A 24,627-nucleotide genomic window follows, 5' to 3' on the forward strand; every position below is an offset into this window, starting at 1 on the left:
CGATGTATTATTTTATTCAGAAAATTCTTCTTTCTTTCCTTCTTGATGCTTCCTTAAAAAGGCTTCATAAGGAGACACATAATCTGGTCGATATATACTGTTTTTGTTCAATGCTAATTGTTCCTTTTTGGGCGTCCTTGTTTGAAATTTTCCTTCTTCTGAGCCTTGGTTTGCTTTTTTTACCTGTTCTTCGGCAAATTCTTTGAAAACATCTTCCACAGATTCATTGATTGGTTTAAGGGAATACTCTTGTTTCAACTTCATAGATCTACGAGCCAGATGAGCACAGATGGCACGATTCAATAAGTTGCTTCCGTAGCTTTGTTTCTGAGGCGTCAAATTTTCAGGTCTTTCTTGATAAATTCTCTTTACCACTTCCAAATATTCATCATGATCTTTAAACTCGTCAATAGATTTCATTGCACTTTGCAAACGACAGGACCATATCCATCCAGAATCCCTCAAATCTTTCGGTATTTGTTTTACCCATTCTTCAACCTTGGAATAGTTTCCAAATCGCGCCAAACCGTCGATATACACAGAGACACAATCTGCTGTTTTTTTTTGAACTAGACTAAACATTTCTTGTAGCTTTTCAAGCATTCCTAATTGAGAATACATTTTCATCATTGAAATAAGTAGCTTGTCATCTCTGTGAGCTACTCTTGAGAAGAATTCCTCAGCCTGTGCCACAAGCCCAGCAGCACAGTACGTATTGGTCATTATTTTGAAAGTAAAATCTGTTGTTTTGTTTTCAATTTTTGCAAACAGTTTTTCAACCTTGTCGATTCGTTGCATCTCTCCATACACAATCATCATACTGTGAGTCAAGCTTAAGTCTGGTTTGCCCAATGATCGACCATATTTAAATATTTCCAAGCATTTTGCATAATTTTTCTGTTTTCTGTAAAAATTAATCATAATATTCTGAATGTGGAGAGATGGCCTTAATCCCATAGCCATAAATTTCTCATATGTTTTCTCGAGAGATGCGAAGTCTCCACTGTCCAAAAAAAGCTTTCAGAGCGACAGAAAACACATATGATAAATTTGGCTGTTCCTTCAAATTTTGAGTCAGCTCCAATTTACCGTCAATATATTCCTCAAAATATTTTGATACCTTTTGAAAATTGTGGGATCTAGCGAAGGAAGTCAACATTGTTATGAAATTCATATAGTTTGGTGATGTACCTGTCCATGGAGTAATGCAGTCATAGAGAGCCTGTACTGCATCCACATTGCCCACTGTCATGTAGCTCGTCATTACCACGTTTATGGTGAAGTGATCCGGTCGAATAACGTGTATACCTTGTTTCTTCAAATTATAAATAGATAGAACTGCTAAATAATAAATAAGTTCTTTGAATGTTGTCTGTACTTGTTCATGCTTTTGTCGCTTTGATAGACGGTCAAGAGTGTTGTTGAGAATGATTATAGATGGATATTGATTTAAAAACATCGAATAATTCTTAATTAATGTCTTTTTTAAACTCCTTCCCTTAAAGAGAGTAATTTTGTCAAATTGGTTTAGATAAAGAAATGAATTGATTTCAGGATTTTCTCTTGCTGGTATTTTTTGTAAGGTAGCAGATGATTCGCCATGTTGAAATTTGCTTGTGGAAAGTGTTTCCGATGGGATGCTTAATGATGCGTTAGAAATTTTCTGTACTTTCTTTTGCACTTCTAGAGAGTGAGCCATAAACTTGACAGCTTTTTTCAGATGAAGCGAGCGTCGGAAAGACGTTCTTATTAAGTACAATATTTGGTTTTGAAAGAATCATGGATGATCGTTTCACAAATGTTTTGAATGGTGAGAGAGGCATATTGTGCTCTGAAGAAGGAGATTCTTGTGTAATGTCGCCTGTTTTTGATGAAACTTGTTCATTCGGCTTTGTGGGTGGAGGATTATCGGAAGTAGATTGATTCTTGGATTGAAAATCTTCAACAAGTGTGTCCTTGGGATCACTGGTCTTTACACCAGTATGTAAAGCTGCAACATTATTCAATAAACTCGTGGCTTTACAACAAGATACTTTTGAAAAATAGTCTCTCCGACTTTCACATTGCTGATTGTGGAGAGCATCAGCCTTGTTGTTGTAATTGCTACTCGACGAATTCATGAGGAGGATGAATTGGCTTTGTTTCAAATTTCTTCTTTCATACATCATCAGCGACAACCCAAAAGACCCAAAAGACCTCTGATGAGGAAGAAGTGTATGATGATAATTGCTGCTGGCAACAACGTTTTTCAACATTTTTTTTCGACTATTTTGGACAATTTCATTTTGTAAAATGGAAGAAGCTTTATTAGGAAAAATGTAAAACGTTGAGCCTAAAGATTGTGTTCTTGAATGAAAGCCTCGATAAAAACTCCTGCAACAATGAATTTGACATGATTATTTCATTCGTGTGTGTGTGTTTCTCATCAATTTCGTATTGTTTTTGATGAATTTAATAAAAAAATCCATGGTCGCAAAGAAGCTTCTTGTTCCGACCACAACACTGTCATTAACTTCATCACAATAATTTCAATATTTTCTCTTTCCATTCAGCATTGATCACTTATTGTTGAAAGTTCACACCTGTTAACAATATCTTTAGAGTCTTATTAATAGTATTATTATTTTGTATATGCCAACAATGAGAGCTTTTATGAATCCGAAGAGTGCCAACTCGAACAATGACAACAACAAGGGTTCTTCATCGGTTCCAACAACCACCGTTTTTTCCAATGATTCCAATCTTCTACAATCTATTTACTTTTCTCACATGCAACAAAATTTATTATTGTTGGAAGAGGATGAAACACCGATGAGCGCTTACACCCATCAACCTTTATCAGGCAGTAGCAATAACAATTACAACAACAATAATTATACCAACAATACAGATCCTTCTCCTATGGACGGATCTAATAATTTTAATCAACAACAACAACAATATAATTTTGTGGATTTGGATGGTTTCGGTTCTATTGGTCCTCTCTCTCAATTTGATATTCCACTCTCTATCAATATCACAGGATATCAATTAACACACAAGGAAGAGAAAAAACAAAGAGAACGAGAATTGAAACGAGAAGCTGCCCGATTAAAAAAGCAAATGGAAAACAAGAAGACTGCTGTGCTTCGGGATGAAGCCGATGAGATGGAAAAACGAATGAAATATGATGGACTTTCATTCTTTAGGAATGGGTTTATGATTTTCACAAACAGTAGCGAAACTGAGCTGGATGAAGGTTCTGACCGAGGTCGACCCAGTTTTGCATCACAAGATGGAGCTTGTTTATTTGATGAGGGAACTGGAATAACCAGTGACATTATGTATGGTGAATATCAACAACAAGAGGATGAAGCTGCCCATGATGAAGTGGATTTGTTGGAGCAACAATTAATTTATTTCTATCCCAACACTGTAGAAAAACGTTCACAGTTGAACATTGTGGGATTTATTCAGTCGTTCTTAATTTTCTCAGATTCCTTTGCTCCTCTCATACCTGACACTTGTTGTGCGGAAAGTATTCATGATTTTGACTTGATCACGAGCGGATCGCCCTCTCCAAATAGCAGTAGCAGCAATTACGATCATACAGAGTCTTTACTGAGCGCCTCATTGAAAGCTGAGGCAAATCATTCGAATAGCAACAATGTCTATATGAATTCCAAAGAGTGTAATCATCCTGTTAATTTGATACAATTCAACCACTCCAAAATGGCAATTGTACGATATTACAATGTGATTTATTGTTTATGCGCTCCCATCAGTACTCCAAATAGCATACTTCACGAAAATTTAATTCACATTCTGAACTCGTTTGCATTTATTTATGGCTCCTATAATATTAAGGAAATTTTATCAAAGAAGAGTTGTATCAACGAGAGACAAATTGATATTGATAAGGTATCGACTGATTTCTATGTGTCATCTTCAGATTGTAAATATGAGAGCACAATTGATGTCTTTGAAGATATTGCTGAGGGTCCTTTTCCAGCTCGATCCATGTTTCATGACAATAATTTGAAAATTCCATGGATCGCGTCTCCGTATAGCCCCATTGTTTCAAACAGCTACAAACGAAAGAAGAGTGCTAACAGATGGAATGCTGAGCAACAACGAGTTTTGGATGATTTTTGCCTCCTCATCAAAATGTACACAGTGAGTCAAGCTTTACAATCGTCAGTCGACGAGTCACTACCCATTAAAGCAATGACACAACGAATTTTCCCATTTGCAATTCCCTACACAGAAATACCTGAGAAAAATATTTTCATTAAGGCAATGGGAATTTTGAATCAACTTCAAGATGCATATGGTAGTAATAGACTTCATATATCACCAAGTTATCATTTCACCTCTATTGGAACTTCACTCTCGGGTATGGTTCAAAAGCAATTGGAGACTATCAACCATGGAGACTATCTTGATCAAGAGAATTTACTTAATAGGACACGCAAGGGCTCTCTTATTGGATCAGCTCTCTTTTTTATGAACGAAAGTGTCATGGCTGTCAACAATTTGGACGAACGTGTGTTGCAATATATTTTGTTCCGTTTACGATGCATTGAGAAGAATTTTTGTGAATATAAGGATTTCTTTGACGAGAGTTTTAATGCAGAGATTGTTTCTAGCCCAACTACGAAAGCATTTGCTCCATCACCTTACACTGCCAACGCATCACGACAAGACTCTTCAAATGTGACTCCAATTCCATTGAGACAATTTAAGAACACTCCAAGCACTCCTGTGACAAACACTCAGAGTCCAATGGCTAAACCAGTACGGACCAATAGCTTGTCTAATAGCCTTACCCCAGGTGGCAATGCCACTCCCCGAGGCACACCGACTGGTGTGAGTCCACTGGCAAGAAGCATCACCAAAGCAGGAAATAATTCTTCCAATAATTTATTGAGAGCTACCACTACCCCAGAAGCTCGACAACGAATGATGACAGCCGATAATTCACCTGGTGGTATGAGCACATTATCAGCACAAAGCAGCACCACAAGTGTTATTACGAGTCCAACTACAAACAACAGTAATGAGACGAGCGTGTTTGGAGTGAATGCTTACAAGACAAGTGATGATTGGTTCATGTTTGAAACGACCTCAGTACAAGATTTGCAAGGTTCCAAAGATGACGATCATCAAATAACTGATGAGAGAGAGAAAATTTCTCGCATCAATTTGGATTACAATATGTTCATTATTTCTGGAAAAAAAGATTCTGAGTTTATTTTGCTAAGTGAGGAGGATCAAATCGATTACACTGTAGTTTATATGAATAGAGAGGAAAAGCTTAGCACTATTATGGAAAAGCATGTACTGGTTACATATAGATTTAGAGATTTATCGTTGTGCACTATTTGGAAATTTGAGGATACATTTAATTGGAGGTGTGAATTGAACGATTGCATTATCAAAATAAGAACTGAAATGAGACCAATATTAAGACAAATTTCTCGAAAAATGGATAGAAGTAACTATACAAATTTACTTTTAATGAGAGAGGAGTCTGCTCCTTACAAGCTTCATGGAAATGTTCGATGTAAACGACCAGTCATTGCCACCACCATGAATAATGCAAGTGGAAATTCCAACAATAACACAGAGCAGGACTCTGTATTTTGCCTCATTTATGATCAATTTAATAACATGGTAACCACCACCAACACCAGTAGTAAGACATTCTTTGTCAACGTGGCAAAAGCAAGAAATACATTTTTAACCTCAGAGAATCAACAAGTCGAGTGGTGGAATGAAACCTCTAAGCGTCACAGCCAACATTTCCACAAGCCATCCAAACAAGTATCAAAACTCTTTTTAAAGAATGACCGAGATGGATATATTTATTCAAAGCAATTATTCGGAAGTCAGGTTTATTATTACAAGCAACAACAACAACAAGACACCACCACACAAAATCCACCAAAAACAGCGGCATACTTTTCACTCTCTAAACTTGAACAATCTGTCAGAGAATCTATTAGGAATGAATTCAAGATTAATTTGTTGTAATGGCGGGCGAACACAATTGCCATATGTGATGATATTCAAGCAACGAATTGAAGGAACTGTGGTGTGAAAATGTCAAATAAAGACACTTTCCAAAAACAGGGTTTGTGTTGGTTGCGAGACAACAATTCTTTCCGTTAGTGATCGTTGTTATACATGAGCAACGAAAAAGAGAAAGATGGAGAATCCTGCTTTTCTCATGTGTTATCCTTCGAACACTCTGCAAGAGAATAACCTCAATTCTCCCGTTCTTCAAACCACCTACGATTCCGATCAATATCATGAAAATCTTACACGGGCACTGTTTACCATATTTCAAAAAGAGAATCAAAGCGATCATGTTGTGAGTTTGAAAGTCCATTCATGTCATTGCAATAATCATATGGGTGTCACGAATGTTTCAAAGATAAATCAGCCACCCACTCACAGTCACAACGATAATCCGTTCATAAAAGCAAGACTTCGCACTCACTCGTCTGCTTTGAAAAAGCAAACGAGAACCGGACCGACCTGGTCGTCATCAGCATCTGCCTCTTCTTCTTCAAATTCTCAAGAGGAACATGTTTATGTTTGTGGGGAGCAACACCACTCACCATCGCATGATGTCATGATGATAGATGAAACCATTCAAAGTATTACAGCAAGCATGAGTTTTGCCTTTTTCATTACCAACCTTGGAAAGGGATATTCGATTGGAAAAAATTATTATGGACAACAGGTAAGGGTTTTCTTAGGAGTTGTTGTGTGACATTGCAAATACTGATTACTCGACGTTGCTGCAACATTTCATGTACTGATAATATTAAAAAAAAGGGCGTTGGAGATCAAGAACGAGATGTTCCAGAGAGCGATTCACTCTTGAAAGAGGTTGTTTTGGTTGGAAAACAGAGATATTCAGAGACCTTACGAATTAAAAGTGTTTCTTGCTCCTTATTTCATTCCATGTTGGTAACAGAATCAGGTGAACTGTTTTCTACAGGTTATGGAGTTTTTGGTCAATTAGGTATGTACCAGTAATGTCATGAATGCTTTTGTGTGTGACCTTTTGTTGCAATGTATATATATCATGAATGAAACTGATCATCCTCGAATTATTGTCATCATTATTATGAACAAATTGATAAGGTCTAGGAAGCATTCTGGGACACAAGAACTCGTTCACCAAGGTTGAAATGTGTGTCGATTCAAATAACGAGGTGATTCCTCTTCCAAAAATTGACAAGGTATCACTTGGTGCCTATCATTCTATTGTGGTAACACAAGTGAATAATGACAATGACACTTGTAAATTATTTTCCTGTGGTTTGAATAACACTGGATGTTGTGGTTTGGGTGATAATTGGGATCGAATGTCTCTTACATGCATTTCCTTTTTTGAAACTATTTCGGATCGAGTGGTAAAAATTCAAACAGGTTATTCACACACATTGTTTTTAACCGAGTCGGGTAAGTGTGAAAGGAATTCATCTTTTTTCATTGACTCTCGCTTCTTCGAATGGCATTTGTGAATAATGTCTCCCGTTTAGGAAACCTTTATGGATGTGGTCAAAACAATGAGGGTCAGCTTGCTTGTGATCCAAGGTATACTTCATCCCTGAACTTTCCAACTCTCATTAATCAAGATATTTCTGGTGTTAAGGTTGCTGATATGAGTTGTGGGTTCAGTTGCAGTGTCATTCTGACTCGAGATCGAAAAGTCTTTGTTTGTGGTTCAAATCTGCAGGGTGGACTGTATCTTCCAAGTTTGTCCGATCGTTTGAGTGTTCTCACCAATTTACCATGGTTTGAAATGTGGACTCACGAAGACAATAAGTCTCCACTCTCCATTTTAGATCGCAACGATTTCGTGACAAGTGTTCATTGTGGAATTAGTCATAATCTTTTCGAAACTGCTCAAGGAAAGGTCTATGTGAATGGAAGTAACCGAATGACTCAACTCGGTAGACCTAAAGAATCTCTCCTATTCACATGCAGACCGATTGAGATTGATATTCCCAAACACCAATTAACAAGTCAGTACGAGAGAAAATGGTGTATTGGCCCATTCAGCAATTACACGTTTTGTGTACTGACTCGAAAGGAGAAGGAATTGCAATACATGTTGTTGAATATGGAAGAGATTTTGAAAGGAGAATACTTTCAAGATGTAGATGTAGTGACTCGCAATGAAGGTTTTTCCAAAGACATTACGGAGGGCCATTATGCATTAGTGATCGGTCCTTCAAGTCATGCTTAAAGGTGACGATCGTAGATCGTAAAATCATGAAAATTACCTTCCTCAATAGGTAGGATTTGTATTCTGCATGACAAGATATATCATGATCATTGCTACCAGGAGTACCACAATAGCCATCATCCAATAAATTCCTCTGAACGTTAGAACACCCATCGCTGGCTGTATCGTGTGTGATTTTGGCCTTTTTTCAGTTCCAGAGAGAGAGGGGGTGTTCTGTTGGTGTGAAATCTTTTTGATTCGATATTCATGACTTGCAATGTCACGCGCTATTTGTGTGATTGAGCGCATAACATCCTTGTTATTTTCTGAGAGATCCTCAATCTTGTGATCCATATCTGAAATTTTCTCGATCATGTTGTTCTCTAATTCTTGTTGTGATTTCATGCATTCTTCTTTTTCAAAGATCATTTTGCATTCCAATTCTCTGAATTGGCGCATCCATTCAGTGCTGTGAGATTGTATTTCATTACTTGTCGATTGTATACTCTCTGCCACTAGTTTTTGACATTCGTTATGAATACATTCAATTTTATCATTCACAAGTGTGTAAATTTGCTCTCGTGTCATGTGTGAGTTTGATGTGTCTTCCTTCTCACTCGAATCATTCATCTCTTCATGGCTGCATGTCATACTTATTTCATTATTGTGTTTTTGACTAATAGTATTCATGCAAGAAGGGGTGGTGAGAAGATCATGACGACTATCGCCGCAACCGGAAGAAGGAGTCCTTAGCCATTGACTTTCATTCAACTCTTGACGATGTTTCAATGATATAATATTATGACACACAGCTTGCAACATGTGTTGAAGCCAATCCATATCATGTTCGGTTTCTTGAAGGATTTGATTTTGAAGAGCAATTTCTTGTTGTAAGGCTTGAATTCGGGAATTGAGGGAAGTTGAGGAGCAAGTGGTCATTGGAGTAGTGGTGCTACCACTACTACTACTACGAGTTAAGAGTGCTGTTGTTCTTGTTCCATGGTTATTGGTTGTTATTGGCGAAACACATGACGAGCAAGTGTTGAATGAGAGGATCATGGGTGGTTGGTCTTCTTCCATTTCCATCCATGATGAAGAGTGTTCATCGTGAGGATGATGATTAGTGGATGGATTCAAAGCTGGTCCTTGTTCCTTACCTGTGGAGGCCATCACGATGGATGGAGAGTACGAAGTGGAGAGTACGGAATGATGATGATCAACGTCCTTCTTTTCCGATAGAGAGCTCTCTAAGGCTTGATGCGGTTGCATTGAAGAAGAAGAAGGACATCGTTGTTGTTCCATGATCATCCAAAGACTCATTTCAAAACTATAAAAGAGTTGTTAGGTGTGTGGGTAAGTGTATGGGTAAGTGTGTGCAGGTGTGTGATGCAATTTTCTTTTGAAACAGTATGTATATATATTAGCTTGTACATTATTAATAAATTAGAGTGTGTAACGGTAAAATTGGGCGGTGGTGATTTTTTTCATTCGTCCAACATGGGCTGGTTGGTTGGTTGGTTGAACTAAGGTTAGTTCTCTCATGTCTCGTTATTGACACGTATAATCTCTCTAGTGGGCAGTGCTGGTGCTCGACTGACTTGTATTACCGAGAGATTTCGATACTGCCTCAACTCTTTTCATGACTCGAAGGAAATTTCCTCCCATAATTTTTGTCACACATTCGGTGGTGTAACCTTTCTGTATGAGAGCTGCAACCACAGACATGTGATTGGCAGGAGATTCCACCCCTTTCACAAAGAGTGGGGAGTCACCATCGAATCCAGCAGATCCGAGCGCAACGTGGTCACAACTTTGAGTTAATGTTTTCACATAATCGACATGCCTTACAATGATATCAATGGTGGATCGAGTGCTGGTCATGTTTGAAAGTTGTGCATGTATCATTAATTGAATTTTCTCGTCATGTGAAAGCATTGTGCCACCATGTTGATTCGACAAGCCATTGTAGAATTTCCATTCATCACTATTGAGCTGCAATGGGCTGTAAGGAATTTGAACAATGCCTTGATTTTCTTTGACCAAAAGAATGATATCGTCATCAATGTTATCTGGATGATTGCATAGGCTCTTGACTCCACCATTTCCAATAATCACTGGAGCATATGAATAGGTCAATACATGGGTCATGGTTTTTGCACTCGAGTGCGATAAATCGATCACTATTCCGAGCTTGTTGAGTTCATACAGAACTGATTCACCAAATTTGCTCAGGCCATTAGTATAACCTCCTGGGAGGGCCGATGATGATTGTGCCCAATTATTTGGACAATGTGACGAAGTAAGGGACATGCTCCTTACTCCCAACATTTGATATTGTCGTAAAATTTCTAAAGAATTTTGAATGGCATGACCACCTTCAATGTGAATGAGAGCGGCGATTTTTCTCGAATAGAATGCACTCCAAATTTCACTTTCACTTTGAGCCAATTTCATGTGAGTGTAGAAATTTTTCACAATTCGAGTTTGAATGGAATCTACTTGTTTTAACACATTTGGCACAACCTGATCATCACAGCTCAAGCCTCGTATTGAAAAAATGATTGCACTCACATTTCCGGTACGTAATCGAGGAATATCAGTACTCAAGGTGAGATTGGTTTTTCGATATAAAGCCAGTAATGATTCTTTGGTGGTCAAAGTATTGAGCGTGAATACTTGCTCGAAAGGCTTCTTCAATCGTTGTTCAATGAGTAACATTTTGTAAGGTAGTTCATTGTGTGACTCAACAAAGGGTACGTATTGCGAAGCCAATATTTTGGCTCTATTAATAATTAATATTCATATTTTATAATATTAATATTAATTATTATGATGAGATATCACAAATTAATGTCAAAATATTTTGATGCAACAGGAATGTGAATCGGTAATGGCAATTATTAAAGAAAAATTAATGTTGTTGTCAGGTAAAAAAGCAATTAAAGAAATTCGAACATAACAACATGATGATGATGGAAGCAGAAATATTTGGAATGGTATTACCAGGACCGTTTTGGAATGGTCACCATTTGATAATTTTCATGATGTCAAATCAATGTCAACTCTTCCGTTGATATCGCAGCACTCCTACAAACCTATCATAAGAATCACTTGGTAAAAAATTCTTAGTTCCAGCAATGAAGTAAACCATCGGAATCATCACTGCAAAAACAGTAATGATTCCCAACAAACTCAACACAAACAGAAAACTTAATTTACGCAATTGTTTTCTGAAAGAAATCCGAAATTGATTTGCATCCTCTCCCGAATTTCTCATCATCAATCCAACTAAAAATCGAATGATGGCGAAGAGAGAAAAATTTGTTTCCACTCTCCGAGAATGATCAATGATCATATCATCATCGGCTTGTTGTTGTATAGTTGCATCGGAATCCATCAATCGTGAGGATGCACCTGGTGTTGGTTGTTGCATTTTTTGGGTTTATTTTCTCCGTTCATGTGTTTCTCTTTCAGAATTATTCTATAAACTGCTAAAGCTTTAATCAAACACATGCTGGGGACGATTGTCTAAATGGTGACGATGATGAAACGCTCTTTGTCTTTTGTTTTTCCTTAATCATGCTGGTAAGGTTTTCTTCGTTCTCTCCTCTCCTCTTGGTTGGATATTTGCAAGAGGAGGAACAGCCTTGGGTTTGATGACACCTGTTCGAGATTTTGACAAAAAAGGAGAACGGTTCTAAAAAATTTCGAAAGGAAAAGTCAGATGAGAAACATTTTCGAAGGAAAATCACACAAGTTCTAATTTAGAACCCTTAAATGGCAAGCTGCGATTCATGTTTGATGAGAAGGATACTACCACAAAAAACTCATACTTTTCCCTGTCATTTCATCATTCATTGATAAGGATGGGTATTAAGGTAATGAGAGGGTGCCTCTACTACACCCTTGCCCTATTGGTTCATCATCATCATCATCATGAACGGGTTCGTAGTTTGCTCTTTGACAAGTGAACGAGAGGCCAATTGAATTCACCAACTAAACAAGATCCATCAATGGTTCACATCCTTTCCTACTCTGGAGAGAATCCACAAAAGAACAGCCTCTCCCAATAATCCACTCATCTCGCGAGATGCTCTTCCTCCTGTTGGAACCATCCTTAATTGTACCACCTCACAAATTGAACAGGCACAAGCGTCTTTGCATGAATTGTTGAACATGTTAAAACAACCTCTCAATGTCACTCCGGACGTGATCTTGTTCAAGGTCGCGGAGTTTTCTCTCACTCAAGCCACTCAAATCTATGGTTGCTCCGAACTCATCAATTCAATGATTCTGCAACGAAAGGATTCACTCATCACCTTGCATAACACTAAAGCTTGTACCTATGAAAATCTTCCAATCCAGAACTGTATCAGAAGGATCCTTGTTGCAATCCGGAAGCCTCTCTCACCATGTGCTGTGCTCCGAGAACGATTCCTTACAAGGCACAGCGTATCTCACAGTTCAATAGGACCTTCATAGATCAACAATATGCCAATCCATTGCAAACTGAAACATTTGTGTACAATTATTATAGGCAATACATTGAGGTGAATCTTCCAGTGTGTCAGGCTGAGTTTAACCTCTTTAGTGCCAAGATCAATGCGTATGTGGAGGCTCTTACTCGATGCAGCAATCATGTTGGGAACATCCACACGGAAAATAGCTTTCCAACTTCCCAACAAGTGAATGATTATGTTTCGTGTTGGATCGATGCCCTGCCCAAGAGTGCCATACGCAATGTCTTGTCATTGATGGGAAGATCCATTCATGATGAGTTCCCATCCAGTCAAGATTCGCAAACATCCAGAGATTCATTGATTGCTTTATTCAAAGAGTTCATGTTGAATCAATATGGGCAAGAGAATTGTGAGGACTCAAACGGTAAAGTTGGTTATGGATACTCCCAAGAAGAATGTGAAAAACAAGTGTGTAATGTGGATCCAACTTTCGCCCTTGTGAATTGTACAGGACATGTTTGTGCCTCTTCATGTAAGAGTGTTCTTTTTGGAAATTCCACTTTTTGTGCTCATGAGGAATCTCAATTCACAGATCAAGCAAGTTGTGAGGAGCAAAAAGCCTGTTATTATTATATCATTGACACTCTTCAAAACACAACCATAACCATTGAGGTCGATACAAGCATCACTAATGCATACGTTTGTGAGTCTTCAGGAAAATGTTCTCATCCACTGTGTCAGGATGGGACATGCTACCAATCGAAATGTGAAAGCATGGGAGTGTGTGAAAACTTTCCAACCATTCAAGGCAAATTTACAAGTTTGACCGATCTGCATTGTGTCTATGCTCCCTTGATGACGTCGGATGGTAAGAATATCCTGTGCAAGAATAATGATACTCTCTCCATCATCGGTTGTATCACTGACAAGGTCGAGAATTGATCAGTTTGCAATGCCATGAGTGCCACTCCCATCTCTTACCCATCGACCCGTTCGGAATGTATGAAATGGACCCTCTGTAAAGAAGAGAGGGGAGCATGGTCTTTTCTGAATGCCACCAGTTGTAATCAATGTGAAGGAACACTCATGGATCCCTTCAAATGGATTCCTTCAGCTCGGTGGAATCGAGGTCAATGGCTCAGTAAGAATCAATGGATGCAGAGAAGAGCCATTTCAGGTTTTGCAAAGAAGAGAAGATCATTGGATATGGTAGCTGTGTTGTCTTTGAACTATCGAATGGTTGCCATGGATATGTTCCCAATGCTCATGTCGTATGTGTCGTGTATTGCAGAGCCTGTACTCTCTGCTCTTCATCAAGTGGTGTGTGATTGCGAGGACAGGAAGAGTTCTTGTTATGATCAGCCGTTTCGAACAAGTGTTGGATATTTAAGAGTGAATGAGGCAAACTATACCTATCGTGTGGATGATTTGATTTCAATTGTTTTTCATCAAATCAACTCTTCATGTTTATTGAATATTGAAAAAGAAGCACTCATGATTCATGAACCTCCCTCGCAACGAGCAATTGTTGCTGGAAGGAGTGTTTCACAAAAAGTTTTAGAAAACTCTCATGTATTGACCGGAGATGGTATTTGTGTGAAAGGAGCATCAGTGGGAGATGTCATGACCATATGTCTCAAGAGAAGAGATGACATTTCTGTGAATTCTACCTATTATCAAACACCTGCCATTCTATTGAAATATACCAATACGAATATAACTGAGATTGTGTATGGTGTTGGCAAGGTCAACTATCAATCCTCAGTGAATCAAATTTGTCTAGATGTGAAAGTTAAGGAGGAAACGTCGTCCACATACTTCTTCCCTGCACTCATGCATGTAGAAGGAGGTCAAAGTGTCTCTGAGAGTTCCTCCTTGCTGATCAGCGGTTCATGGTGGTGGAATTTGGTTACAGTGTGGTTATGTCTTGTTTTTTGTGTCTTGCGGTGAATAAAAAGACCCTTCTCTTCGATGGGTCATAAAGTTGACTGTTGTTTAAAGTTCGAACGAGGGTGACGATTCAAGTCTTTCGTGTGGCAATCACCATTCAAAAAAGACATCCAATTCAATTCCAAAAAAAAGTTTAAAAATTCACCTTCAGTTCATCATCACCAACGGATCTATTTTTCGTCATCATCAATAGATATTTATCAAGAGTCTTGACCAATTTTAATTATTCAGTTACAACTTCATAACAAAATATAACCACACAAAAAACAATGGTCAAAGTTTACGGAATTTTCATATTAAATCAAACAACTCCGACCAGTAAGGCTACTGTGTTCTGTAGTCATACCGATAGTGGGACTTGGTATAGCTTCTTGTACACGGATCAAATTACAGAACTTACCATCTTCTTAGCTAAATTATTGGCTGAAAAAACAAATCCAGGATATAGACAACAAGTAGAAAAGGATGAACTCACTGGTTACGTTCAAAAAACAAAAGACGGTTTGAGCTGTGTCGTGGTGACCGACAAGGATTATCCATTTCGTGTGGCCTTTGATTTAGTGAGGCATACGTTGAGAGATTTCACGGATTGGCGTACACAGCAAACACTTTCGTCGCGGAATGACGATCCAGCTCAATACACAGCAACGATCAAGGATTTAATGACGAAATTTCAAGATCCAACGCAAGCAGACAAAATTCTCAAGTTAAAAAAGGATTTGGAAGAAACAAAGGAAATTTTACATCAAACGCTCGAGAAATTAATGGAAAGAGGCACTCACATTGACAAGCTCATTGAGCAAACCAATGAACTCTCAGAAGGAGCCAAAGAATTCTATCGAAAGACCCGAAAGAATAATTGTTGTAGTATTTTGTAAATAACAATAAGTCTTAAACAGTTGTGATGAAAAGCACGTGATAACATATTCTGGTGTCAATAACAATGAAACGTTCCGTTCCAAGAAGGAAGTGTCTCGATGGTATTGTCTGATGTCGACAGCACTACAATTTATTTTCAAGCAAAAAAAAAATGCCGCCAAAGCCAACTACGCCAAAAAAAACCAAAAAACAACTAGAAGAAGAGAAGAAACGTCTCGAGGAACGGAAAAAAGTCATAGATGAGGCCCTTGAATTATTATTTCATCGGATATGTAATGATTGGCTCGTAGAAGAGGAATTACCAAGTATTGCAGCCCAACTTGTTGAGGAATTTAAACCAGTGTTGGTGGATCCATTGACAGAGATTGGCCGAATGGATCCCAGGCACGTGAAAGAATTACATCTTGGATCACGGAACATGACGGATATTCATGAAAATATGTGCAAGTTTGAAATGTTGGAAGAGCTCTGGCTCAACCACAATCGTCTCAAAATCGTTACGAATTTAATGGATGTCAGTACTCTAAAGTCTTCATCGCGAGAGCTGCCCTTAACGAAAAAGTCAAAAAAGAGAGGTTGTCTCCGACTTAAATATTTATATCTGCAACAGAATCGAATCGAATCGCTCGATGATCAGTGTATGAAGAATTTAAAATTCTTGGAAGTTCTCCTGTTGCATGACAACAAGTTGAAAAATTTGGATCTTGTCCTACAACAACTTTCTCATATGAAATATTTGAAACAACTTACCCTTTTTGGGAATCCTCTATGCGAGGAGGCTGGTTCCAAGTCCATGTACAGAGGAAGAGTTATCACTGCCCTACGATCTCTTGTTGTTTTTGATAGAATTGAAATTACAGAAACTGAAAGAGAGGAAGTGACTAAACTGTTTCCAAACAGAATCGAACGTTTATCCATGTCACGAGAAGAAAAATTGGCGTTTGGCAAAACATTACCAGCCAACGCTCTTGAGAGTCGAAAAGCCAACACCATGTCGGCTTCCATACTAGGAGGTACTGCAGAATTGGCCATTCATGAGGCCAAACAAATAGTGAAAGAAAACTCCATCTATAAGAGGAAGCTGGAAGAAGAAGAGCGAGCAATGATGGCTAAGACCCTCAAAGAAAGCATTGTGAAACAATATAAAGCCATGGAGGAGAATGAAAATCAAAAGCCAGACAATTTATTTGAGCGCTTATCACATGTGTATAGAGATTTTGATGGTTTACTTACAGCCGACCAGCAACAAGTAATGAAAGAGAAAATTATCAAAGCGTATCATCCTGCATTTCTTGTTGCATCTCCAACTTTGAAACCAACCATTCCTCCGGACACTATGAATGAACTGTTGAGGGATCTTGGAATTTCACAATTTGCAGAGAGTTGGATTCAAGAAGTCGAGTCCAAGAAAGGGCAAGAGACATTCTTTGTGACTGAAGATGAAAAGAAAAAGATTTCCTTGTACAAAGATTTGACAAGGAGTTCAAAGGAAGTCTCATTCCATGATTTTTTCTTATTGATCTGCGAGCTCAAGTCAGAGGAGGAGTTCCTCAATTCCCACAATCTACAAAAGCAACTTGATATTCGAAAGGTTCAATTCGAAAAAAAAAAGAAGGAACGAATTGAACGAGAAGAAAAAGAGCAACAAGTTCAACAACCACGACCCAAATCAGGAGGTGGTAAATCCAAAACGTCACAACCACCTCGAAAAATTACAGACAATACAGAGGAAGAAGAAATAGAATGTCAACAACTCGAAGAAATGTCCAAGAATACAGCCACTCTGGAGTTGCAAGCTGCTTCGAAAGCAATCAAGTGGCAGTCGAAGAGTCAACTTCATGAAACCATGAGACCAAAAGAAATCAAAATTGTACCAAAACGTGGAGATGTATACAAATCTTACTACTTGTGAACGAATGACAAGTTTCATTTGCCTTTCAGACGAAACCATCGAGTGGTCATGGTCAACATTATTATTGTTCATGTATTACACCTGCACGTCATTTAAGGATTCCAAAAATTCTCCACATTTCTTTTTCAGTCATTTTCTCAAGAAACTACAGCTCATCTTTGACTTTTCGACTCTAAAAGTTACGATAGGAATGACAGGTGAAGAATAATCTCTTCGCAGTGCTTTCCATCAAAAATCTTCAAACAAAATTCTTTTTTAAAAAAACTGCTTTCGTTTGGACTCGCAAGTCCCTCAGAACGAAGAACGAAAATAATAAATTGGAGGTTCTTAATATAATACAACAACAACAAGAACAACAAGAGCCTTGATACTTGTATATTTCAAAGCACTTTTGCATCATCGGTTATTTGCGGATTGAACTGATTGCTATTTTTATTGAAATATATTCAATCATAGTTGGAGAGACTTGCACGTTACAACGCGTAACGAAAAGACTTTTTAAAATCCATCCATACTGTACTCACTTTCCAATTGTTCATCTCATTTGCATCATCATTTTGAAAAACAACAGTTGTGTCTATTGTTGAAAAGGAATAATCAAAGCCTTATTTACTCGGACGGATTGATCATGTACAATAACATTTCTGCAAAAGTAACAACGAAAAACACCGATGAAAGCACCTTTACTACCGATATGGATGATGAACATGTTCATTTAATTACTCATGATGAAAGACAATATGTATCTCCTAAACCTGCAAATTTGCAAGTACCTGCAATGCCCCACCACCTCCGACTTGTGCGAGATGCACGAATCATGAAAGACCTCAATACCACAATAAGTACAATGGAAGGAAATTCAATAGGAAGTAATATCAATTCGATTTCATATGCACATACAAATCATCCAACAAAGAGGAACCAAACGATACATGAAACAATAATACCAGGCATCATGGTGGATCGAGAACTAACTCCAACAATGAAAAACAATGTGGTTTTCCTTACTGATGATTCTCCTTCAAAACCAATGCAGATTCGTCTCAATATGAACCAGCATTATTTGTTGTACAATGATTATGTGGAAGGTGCATTGCAGAGTGGGAAGAGACGAAACTCTGACTTTGTTCCACACTTATTCCAAACACTGGGAGATTGCCATTTTGAACTGCCACCAACGCGACAAGAGACAGAACATGCATGTGCACACAGAGAAGATGAAAATTTTGCAACACCATTTTCTTCAAACAAGACATTATTCCGAAGGCGAGGAGCCACTCTCCCACCGTCATTTTCCTTAAAAACGCACCGTCGCCGTGCCCTTTTCAGCAATATTGCTCAAACCATTTTTCAAAGGATCATCATGCATGACGACCTTTTTTTTGTTGTGACAGAATTTCTTTGTTGGCGAGATTTACTGGCCCTCACTCACACCTGCAGTCAATTGTTCAATTTAGGAGCAACTCTGCCCTTCGTTTGGAAAAACTGTTTATACTCTTTCAAAGCGAACCTAGAATCGAAGGAACATCAACTTCACAAAGAGCTTAAAGAAAAGGCTGAGCTTGCAACAGTTACGTATTGTCATTTTGAAACATTTCGAGAAGTGTATGAGGCTTTGGCTGTGCCTGCAGAAAATAAGAGTGTGAAATGTTTCGAGCAAATGCACGACATTATGAATATCGAAGGGAGACTTTTTTTCAAAAAGATTTCCCTTGAATCAAAAGCGCGATGGGAAATGGCTGAACGTTTGTTGTCACAAACTTCTCCCCGTAACACAAGCGGGTGTAATTCTAACCTTTCTTCTAACTGCAAAGATGATCTAACTGAACTTTTACAACCCTGCACATCTTCCTCTGTCTATTCATTCTCTTACGACCCTGAATCATGTCTTAACGAAGAAATGAGTCCATTCCTATTCTCTCCACAGATCTCTCTTGAATGTTATGATGAGCTGTACAAAGAAAAAGTGCCACTCGATTGGAAAGGACTCATACGATATTTTTACAGTCCACAATCCTTTTACGATGCGTGCTTGGCAGATTTCTCAAAGCTCAGAAAAATTCTCGAATTTTTTCAACTTTCATTTAAGCCCTATCCAGAATTATTGGTTCTTCATACTTTTTATTTAAATTATAATGAGAATGCAAATCCAAAAGTTTTCACATCATCGACACGAGCATTTGTAGGGTGGTCTTTTTTCTTTGGGAAATTCTTGGAAAGTAATTTACATTTAATCCACGAACGAAATCAGAATTTCAAGAAACGTGACGAATTGGAGCGACAACTCCTTCCATTTATATTGAAAAAGTTTTCGAGAGACTTTGTGTAATGAAAATCTTACATGCTGAAAGATTTGAGCCTGCGTGAAAATCAATGATGAAGAACATTGACTGTACCTTATATACCATCCAAATAGAATAATATGGACATGAAATCGTTTGATCCCGAATTTTCAAATTTTTGCATGAATTGCAGGCGAAAGTATGAAAAACAATTCGAATGAACTTTGCTCATCAACAAATGTTTACCTCTCATTAAATGGCCGAATTCATGTGAACCTTTGTTTTTCAGAACAAACAACAAAAAAATGTCCCAAACTGAAGATCTCTCTGCTTACGATACGAGACAATCCGCGATCGATGAAGGTGCTCTCGTCGTGGACATGGTATTCGAAAATGTCACCGTACAAGATGTCATGAATGTTCTCAAAGATTATGAAAAGTATTCGGAATTTGTGGATGGAACCAACAAGGCAGAGATTACCAAAAAAGTGACATCTGATGGAAGAGTGGTAGATGTGTTTTGGAATGTTACGATTGCATCGATTAAAACTGTGGAGTATACTTTGAGGTTGGCTTGTTTGGATGGTAGGTGTGGTGAATTTTTTAAATATTTATTTGGATAACGAAAATATGAAAAATTCAATATTGTTGTGATGATGATGCCTCTTCTGTGATGGTGTGAACGTGATGATGATTCTGTCGTTGCCACTAGATGGAACTTCATGGTAGGTTTCTGGGAATATTTGATGGATTGCTTGTATTTTTCGAAACGATTATGGACCTCACACATTGATCATCACATACAGGTCAGAAACAGATCATGGACCATTCAAGAAGAATCGAGGTGGTTGGAAGTTGCGTCCAACAGAGGATGGAAAGGGTGTCGCATTAAGTTATATTATTTTATTGGAATTTAGTGTTTGGGTTCCTGGATTTATCAAGGTAATTAGTGAATATTGTTTGTGACGATGATTATGTTGACAAGAGAATTACTATTCATTTAAACTACTCCTATCACTCCATCTATGCATATTTCAAATATATTCAACAGGACTTCCTTGTTGGTAAAGGACTTCCAAAAACTCTGGAAGCATTCAAGAAGAGAATTAATGAAAAGAAGAGTGAACAGAAATAAGTTCAAGTGTACCGCTCCAGCCATTCATGATTCACATATATTGAGGTCAATTTGGCACCCAGAATAAATTAAGCTTGTAGATTTAATTGTGGAAATAAATATCAATTCTCACGAAAAATTAGACCTCTAATTGTTCGCAACTCCACTCAAAATAATTCTCCATTCATCTTTGCCCATTCTATCACTTCTTGATAAAACTGCCACTTATAAGTGGCAATATCTGCCTTCTTTTCAATATCAAAGTCAATCCTCTTTTCATGTCTAGTGAGGTTAATGAACCTGTTTCCTTTTAAGAATGGATGTTGTACCGCTTGTTCAAAAGAAATACGTTTTTCAGGATTCCAAGTTAAGAACTTTCTGAGTAGATCGAGCGCTTCAGGTGGAGCTGAAGTGAAAATTTGTCTCAAATCTAAACCTTCAGTAGGATAGTGTCCAAACAAACGTTCAAAATATTTCACACCATTGGCAGTTCCTTTGACATCGCTCATATCTGGTTTTCCTAACAATGATACGATCAAATTCAAATGCTCTTCAATACCTTGAATATTTGAGCCAGATTTACGAGCAACAAAGAGTGGTCTTCTTTGTGGCTTTGGTGGAAGAAGATAGAGCAATTCAGCGAATATACATCCGGCAGACCAAGCATCAATGGCTGAGCTTTGGATTTCATATTGCAAAATTACTTCGGGCTATTGTTGTGATGAGTGTATGCACATTGGAATGAATATCATAGCAGTAATACCAATATTTCGAAAAGCAGCATGCACACACGTCGCGTCACCATTGAATATTACATAAATGTGTGAATGTCATTGGAATAAATTCATATTATTATTGTAATAATGTAACATAATATTGATGAACACTTACTGGGCGATAATATCTAGTCACGACATACATGGATTCTTGATTTGTGACAGGGTCTGATTCCTCCTTAGTACTGAGACCAAAGTCACACAATCGGTACTGTGTCATGTCTGGGTCTCCAGTATAGTTCACGAGAACATTACTAGGTTTAAGACTATGATGATTGTATCAAAAATAACAATCAGAGTGCGTAGTCATGATATTTTTCGGAAGAAGAATAGTAAAAGAAAATTCCATTGTAGTGATGATGAATCATTGGTAATTGAAATGGTCATATCAACAGCAACATGCATTCAGGTGTGTGTAAAATTGTACATGTATCATCAGATGATATATAAAGATGTCGTCAGTCACACGAAAAAACTCAAAAATTCACAAACTAAAATCCAAATACATACTCACGATGCAAAATTCCTGCACTGTGCATATAGTACAAGGCGCTCAATAATTGGCACATGATATCTTTGATGGTTTGAATAGAAATTCCTCCCTGTTGCAATTTTTGAGACATGAGCTGTTTCAAGTCTCCACCATTCATCATGCCCAATACAATATACAAATCGTTCATTTCCTGTAGAGTTTGTCCAGGTACAAAAATGTCAATCAATTCCACAATATTCGGATGTCCGTGTAAATGTTTCATAATGATCACCTCTCTTAACATTCTGTACGGAGCAACATTGAAAACATCCCCAATCTTCTTAATGGCAACAAGTTCATTGTTTCTATGACGATCGCGGGCAGCAATGACAATACCATATCCACCTTGACCTAAAATACAAATCTGTCCAGTTTTCTCATCCTTCACGGGTTCATAGCGAGTGGGAAGAGTAATATTGGTTGTGCTGTCCACATTATAGGTGATAAGTTTTTTCTGATAGAGCGGAAGCTCGAGAGGAGTGGTGATTTCAGGGGTTTCATCGAGCATCATTTTCGGTGGTCTATTGTTGAATAATTTCCAGAATATATTATTATTCGTCTAAAGTGATGATGAAAAGTAGTGTATGTGTTGTATGTGTGCTTTTTGCTTTTTTACACTACACTGATGATGATAATGAAATGAAAAATCTGATCCGATGATGATGATGATAATACTCGAGTAAGCTTGTATGAAAAATCTCTCGTGTGCCTTTTAAAAAGATAATAAATGATGATGGAGCTTCACCTACAGCGCGCGGATCTAGAAATTTCTCTATATGTTGTGAATTCTCTCTCTCTCTCGTGAGAAAAGAGTCTTTGAAAGTCTGTCCGTGGTAGTGGTGGTAGTGGTGGTAGTGGTGGTGATGGTGGTGATGGTGGTGATGGCCACAACAAACACTCAATTATTGTCAATAATGAGAGAGATACTTCTTCTTCTTTTGAAGATTTTTTTTCTTTGGAAATGAACTTTTGGAGTGGAAACTCGAAAAAATGAATTCTTTGAAGAGAAACATGTTGGCACAACAGCAAGTACATGCTGTGGTGGTTCTTGAGAATGGTTTGAATGGCAGTCAAGAAGTTGGTGGTGTTGGTGATGACGCCATGAGTGGTGGTGTTGAAAATTATAGGACCCTCTTAGAACAAGAATATGAATGGCTCCGAATCAAAATGCAGTACAGTCAAAAAGTGTTTAGTTTGACCTTTCGATATATGATGAGTCTTGAGGGAGATTTTGATCCACATCGTCCTTCTCAAGATCGGCAACATTGGCAACAACAACAACAACAACCACCGAAAGGAATTGTCATGAATCGACCTTGTGATGTCAAAGTTACTTCCTCTCTCATTATTGTTTCGGATTCATTCAATCGTCGAATCTTGTGCTTTGATTTGAAAACAAAGAAATTCAAATTCACATTGAGTGACTCACATCGACCGTATTTCATGGCAGTCGATCTCTATGATCCGAATTCTCTCTATGTCACTTGTATGGAAAATTATGTAAAAAAGTTTGATTTAGAAATGAAAGCAATGGTGTGGAGTAAATTTCAAAGTGATTTGAAACGACCGTGCGGAATTGTTGTGGAAAGTCATCAAGCGGAAAATGCAAGAATTATTGTTGCAGATTGTGTGAATCAGAGTTTTAAAATCTTCTCGAAAATGAATGGAGATTTCATTGGGGAATTACAATATCGATTGGGATGTAAGAATGAGATCCCATTTGGATTGCATCTTGATGGAGATGGAGATCTTTTGTGTACCAATTTACTATCACATACAATCTCATGCATTTCAAAAAATACAAATCTTTTGAAAGTATATTGGAGTATTGGAAAGGTAGGAACATTTGAGATTGTTTTTTCACATGAAATTATTGTAACCTTTGATGTGGAAAATTTCATCGATCATTGGTGCACCAATTCTGGAATTCTCAATTCCTGAAACAAACCCAATTATTAATTATTATTTGACCAATTATTAATTACCAATTATTAATTATTATTATTATTATTGACCAATTTAAAATTACGGATGAATATCATCTCTGTAATTGATCTGATATACTTGCATACCTTTCGAACCACACCACTCAAACAGAAAGGAATTCATCAAGGTGAATTTCAATATCCTCGTGGTGTGTTTTTTGAGAGATCTACTTGTCTCATTTATGTGTGTGATCAATCCAATAATCGAATTAATGTCTTTTCAAATCGTGGAGAATTTATTCAATGCTTTGGTAGTCCCAACAATGAACAAGGTTCTGGAATTTATGAACTCAATTCTCCATTGGGATTGTGTATTTCTGAACATACTGGAGAATTGTTTGTCGTTGACATGGGCAATAATCGAGTTCAAATTTTCAAGTGAGGAATGGAGTACCATCTATTGGATAACGTTGTTGCTCGTTCTGTAAGGTGAAAGATATTGTAAAATTACTAACTATTATGTACTTTTAAGAACGGTTCATTGGCTTTATGGACATATTGACCTGATTG

At 37.7% G+C, this 24,627-nt stretch overlaps 14 protein-coding genes across 14 annotated transcripts; 9 read left to right on the forward strand and 5 right to left on the reverse strand.

The window, feature by feature from the left end:
* Positions 1 to 12: 12 nt before the first annotated feature.
* Positions 13 to 957, reverse strand: FDP41_012021 (uncharacterized protein; the record flags this gene model as incomplete). Its single annotated transcript, XM_044702496.1, has 1 exon — positions 13 to 957. One exon carries the CDS (start codon positions 955 to 957, stop codon positions 13 to 15), a length of 945 nt encoding a protein of 314 aa, XP_044566873.1.
* A 695-nt stretch (positions 958 to 1,652) lies between these two features.
* FDP41_012022 (uncharacterized protein) lies at positions 1,653 to 2,120 on the reverse strand (the record flags this gene model as incomplete). The annotated part of the gene is made up of 1 exon (XM_044702497.1): positions 1,653 to 2,120. One exon carries the CDS (start codon positions 2,118 to 2,120, stop codon positions 1,653 to 1,655), a length of 468 nt encoding a protein of 155 aa, XP_044566874.1.
* A 520-nt stretch (positions 2,121 to 2,640) lies between these two features.
* FDP41_012023 (uncharacterized protein) lies at positions 2,641 to 6,015 on the forward strand (the record flags this gene model as incomplete). The annotated part of the gene is made up of 1 exon (XM_044702498.1): positions 2,641 to 6,015. One exon carries the CDS (start codon positions 2,641 to 2,643, stop codon positions 6,013 to 6,015), a length of 3,375 nt encoding a protein of 1,124 aa, XP_044566875.1.
* Positions 6,016 to 6,190: 175 nt separating this feature from the next.
* On the forward strand, positions 6,191 to 8,248 carry FDP41_012024 (uncharacterized protein; the record flags this gene model as incomplete). Its single annotated transcript, XM_044702499.1, has 4 exons — positions 6,191 to 6,730; positions 6,826 to 7,015; positions 7,138 to 7,458; positions 7,539 to 8,248. 4 exons carry the CDS (start codon positions 6,191 to 6,193, stop codon positions 8,246 to 8,248), a joined length of 1,761 nt encoding a protein of 586 aa, XP_044566876.1.
* Positions 8,249 to 8,290: 42 nt separating this feature from the next.
* Positions 8,291 to 9,529, reverse strand: FDP41_012025 (uncharacterized protein; the record flags this gene model as incomplete). Its single annotated transcript, XM_044702500.1, has 1 exon — positions 8,291 to 9,529. The coding sequence occupies one exon, from the start codon at positions 9,527 to 9,529 to the stop codon at positions 8,291 to 8,293; it is 1,239 nt and encodes a 412-aa protein (XP_044566877.1).
* Positions 9,530 to 9,796: 267 nt separating this feature from the next.
* On the reverse strand, positions 9,797 to 11,660 carry FDP41_012026 (uncharacterized protein; the record flags this gene model as incomplete). The annotated part of the gene is made up of 2 exons (XM_044702501.1): positions 9,797 to 11,009; positions 11,323 to 11,660. 2 exons carry the CDS (start codon positions 11,658 to 11,660, stop codon positions 9,797 to 9,799), a joined length of 1,551 nt encoding a protein of 516 aa, XP_044566878.1.
* Positions 11,661 to 12,639: 979 nt separating this feature from the next.
* FDP41_012027 (uncharacterized protein) lies at positions 12,640 to 13,629 on the forward strand (the record flags this gene model as incomplete). Its single annotated transcript, XM_044702502.1, has 1 exon — positions 12,640 to 13,629. One exon carries the CDS (start codon positions 12,640 to 12,642, stop codon positions 13,627 to 13,629), a length of 990 nt encoding a protein of 329 aa, XP_044566879.1.
* A 15-nt stretch (positions 13,630 to 13,644) lies between these two features.
* On the forward strand, positions 13,645 to 14,637 carry FDP41_012028 (uncharacterized protein; the record flags this gene model as incomplete). Its single annotated transcript, XM_044702503.1, has 1 exon — positions 13,645 to 14,637. The coding sequence occupies one exon, from the start codon at positions 13,645 to 13,647 to the stop codon at positions 14,635 to 14,637; it is 993 nt and encodes a 330-aa protein (XP_044566880.1).
* A 269-nt stretch (positions 14,638 to 14,906) lies between these two features.
* On the forward strand, positions 14,907 to 15,515 carry FDP41_012029 (uncharacterized protein; the record flags this gene model as incomplete). Its single annotated transcript, XM_044702504.1, has 1 exon — positions 14,907 to 15,515. One exon carries the CDS (start codon positions 14,907 to 14,909, stop codon positions 15,513 to 15,515), a length of 609 nt encoding a protein of 202 aa, XP_044566881.1.
* A 152-nt stretch (positions 15,516 to 15,667) lies between these two features.
* FDP41_012030 (uncharacterized protein) lies at positions 15,668 to 17,428 on the forward strand (the record flags this gene model as incomplete). Its single annotated transcript, XM_044702506.1, has 1 exon — positions 15,668 to 17,428. The coding sequence occupies one exon, from the start codon at positions 15,668 to 15,670 to the stop codon at positions 17,426 to 17,428; it is 1,761 nt and encodes a 586-aa protein (XP_044566882.1).
* A 628-nt stretch (positions 17,429 to 18,056) lies between these two features.
* FDP41_012031 (uncharacterized protein) lies at positions 18,057 to 19,757 on the forward strand (the record flags this gene model as incomplete). Its single annotated transcript, XM_044702507.1, has 1 exon — positions 18,057 to 19,757. One exon carries the CDS (start codon positions 18,057 to 18,059, stop codon positions 19,755 to 19,757), a length of 1,701 nt encoding a protein of 566 aa, XP_044566883.1.
* Positions 19,758 to 20,015: 258 nt separating this feature from the next.
* On the forward strand, positions 20,016 to 20,845 carry FDP41_012032 (uncharacterized protein; the record flags this gene model as incomplete). The annotated part of the gene is made up of 4 exons (XM_044702508.1): positions 20,016 to 20,295; positions 20,423 to 20,435; positions 20,517 to 20,652; positions 20,762 to 20,845. The coding sequence occupies 4 exons, from the start codon at positions 20,016 to 20,018 to the stop codon at positions 20,843 to 20,845; spliced, it is 513 nt and encodes a 170-aa protein (XP_044566884.1).
* Positions 20,846 to 20,991: 146 nt separating this feature from the next.
* FDP41_012033 (uncharacterized protein) lies at positions 20,992 to 22,643 on the reverse strand (the record flags this gene model as incomplete). The annotated part of the gene is made up of 3 exons (XM_044702509.1): positions 20,992 to 21,534; positions 21,716 to 21,866; positions 22,111 to 22,643. The coding sequence occupies 3 exons, from the start codon at positions 22,641 to 22,643 to the stop codon at positions 20,992 to 20,994; spliced, it is 1,227 nt and encodes a 408-aa protein (XP_044566885.1).
* Positions 22,644 to 23,122: 479 nt separating this feature from the next.
* On the forward strand, positions 23,123 to 24,499 carry FDP41_012034 (uncharacterized protein; the record flags this gene model as incomplete). The annotated part of the gene is made up of 2 exons (XM_044702510.1): positions 23,123 to 23,968; positions 24,230 to 24,499. The coding sequence occupies 2 exons, from the start codon at positions 23,123 to 23,125 to the stop codon at positions 24,497 to 24,499; spliced, it is 1,116 nt and encodes a 371-aa protein (XP_044566886.1).
* Positions 24,500 to 24,627: the final 128 nt, after the last annotated feature.

The sequence above is a fragment of the Naegleria fowleri genome, assembly GCF_008403515.1.
Source record: "Naegleria fowleri strain ATCC 30894 chromosome Unknown tig12, whole genome shotgun sequence".
In the NCBI taxonomy this organism is placed as follows: Eukaryota; Heterolobosea; class Eutetramitea; order Acrasida; family Naegleriidae; genus Naegleria; species Naegleria fowleri.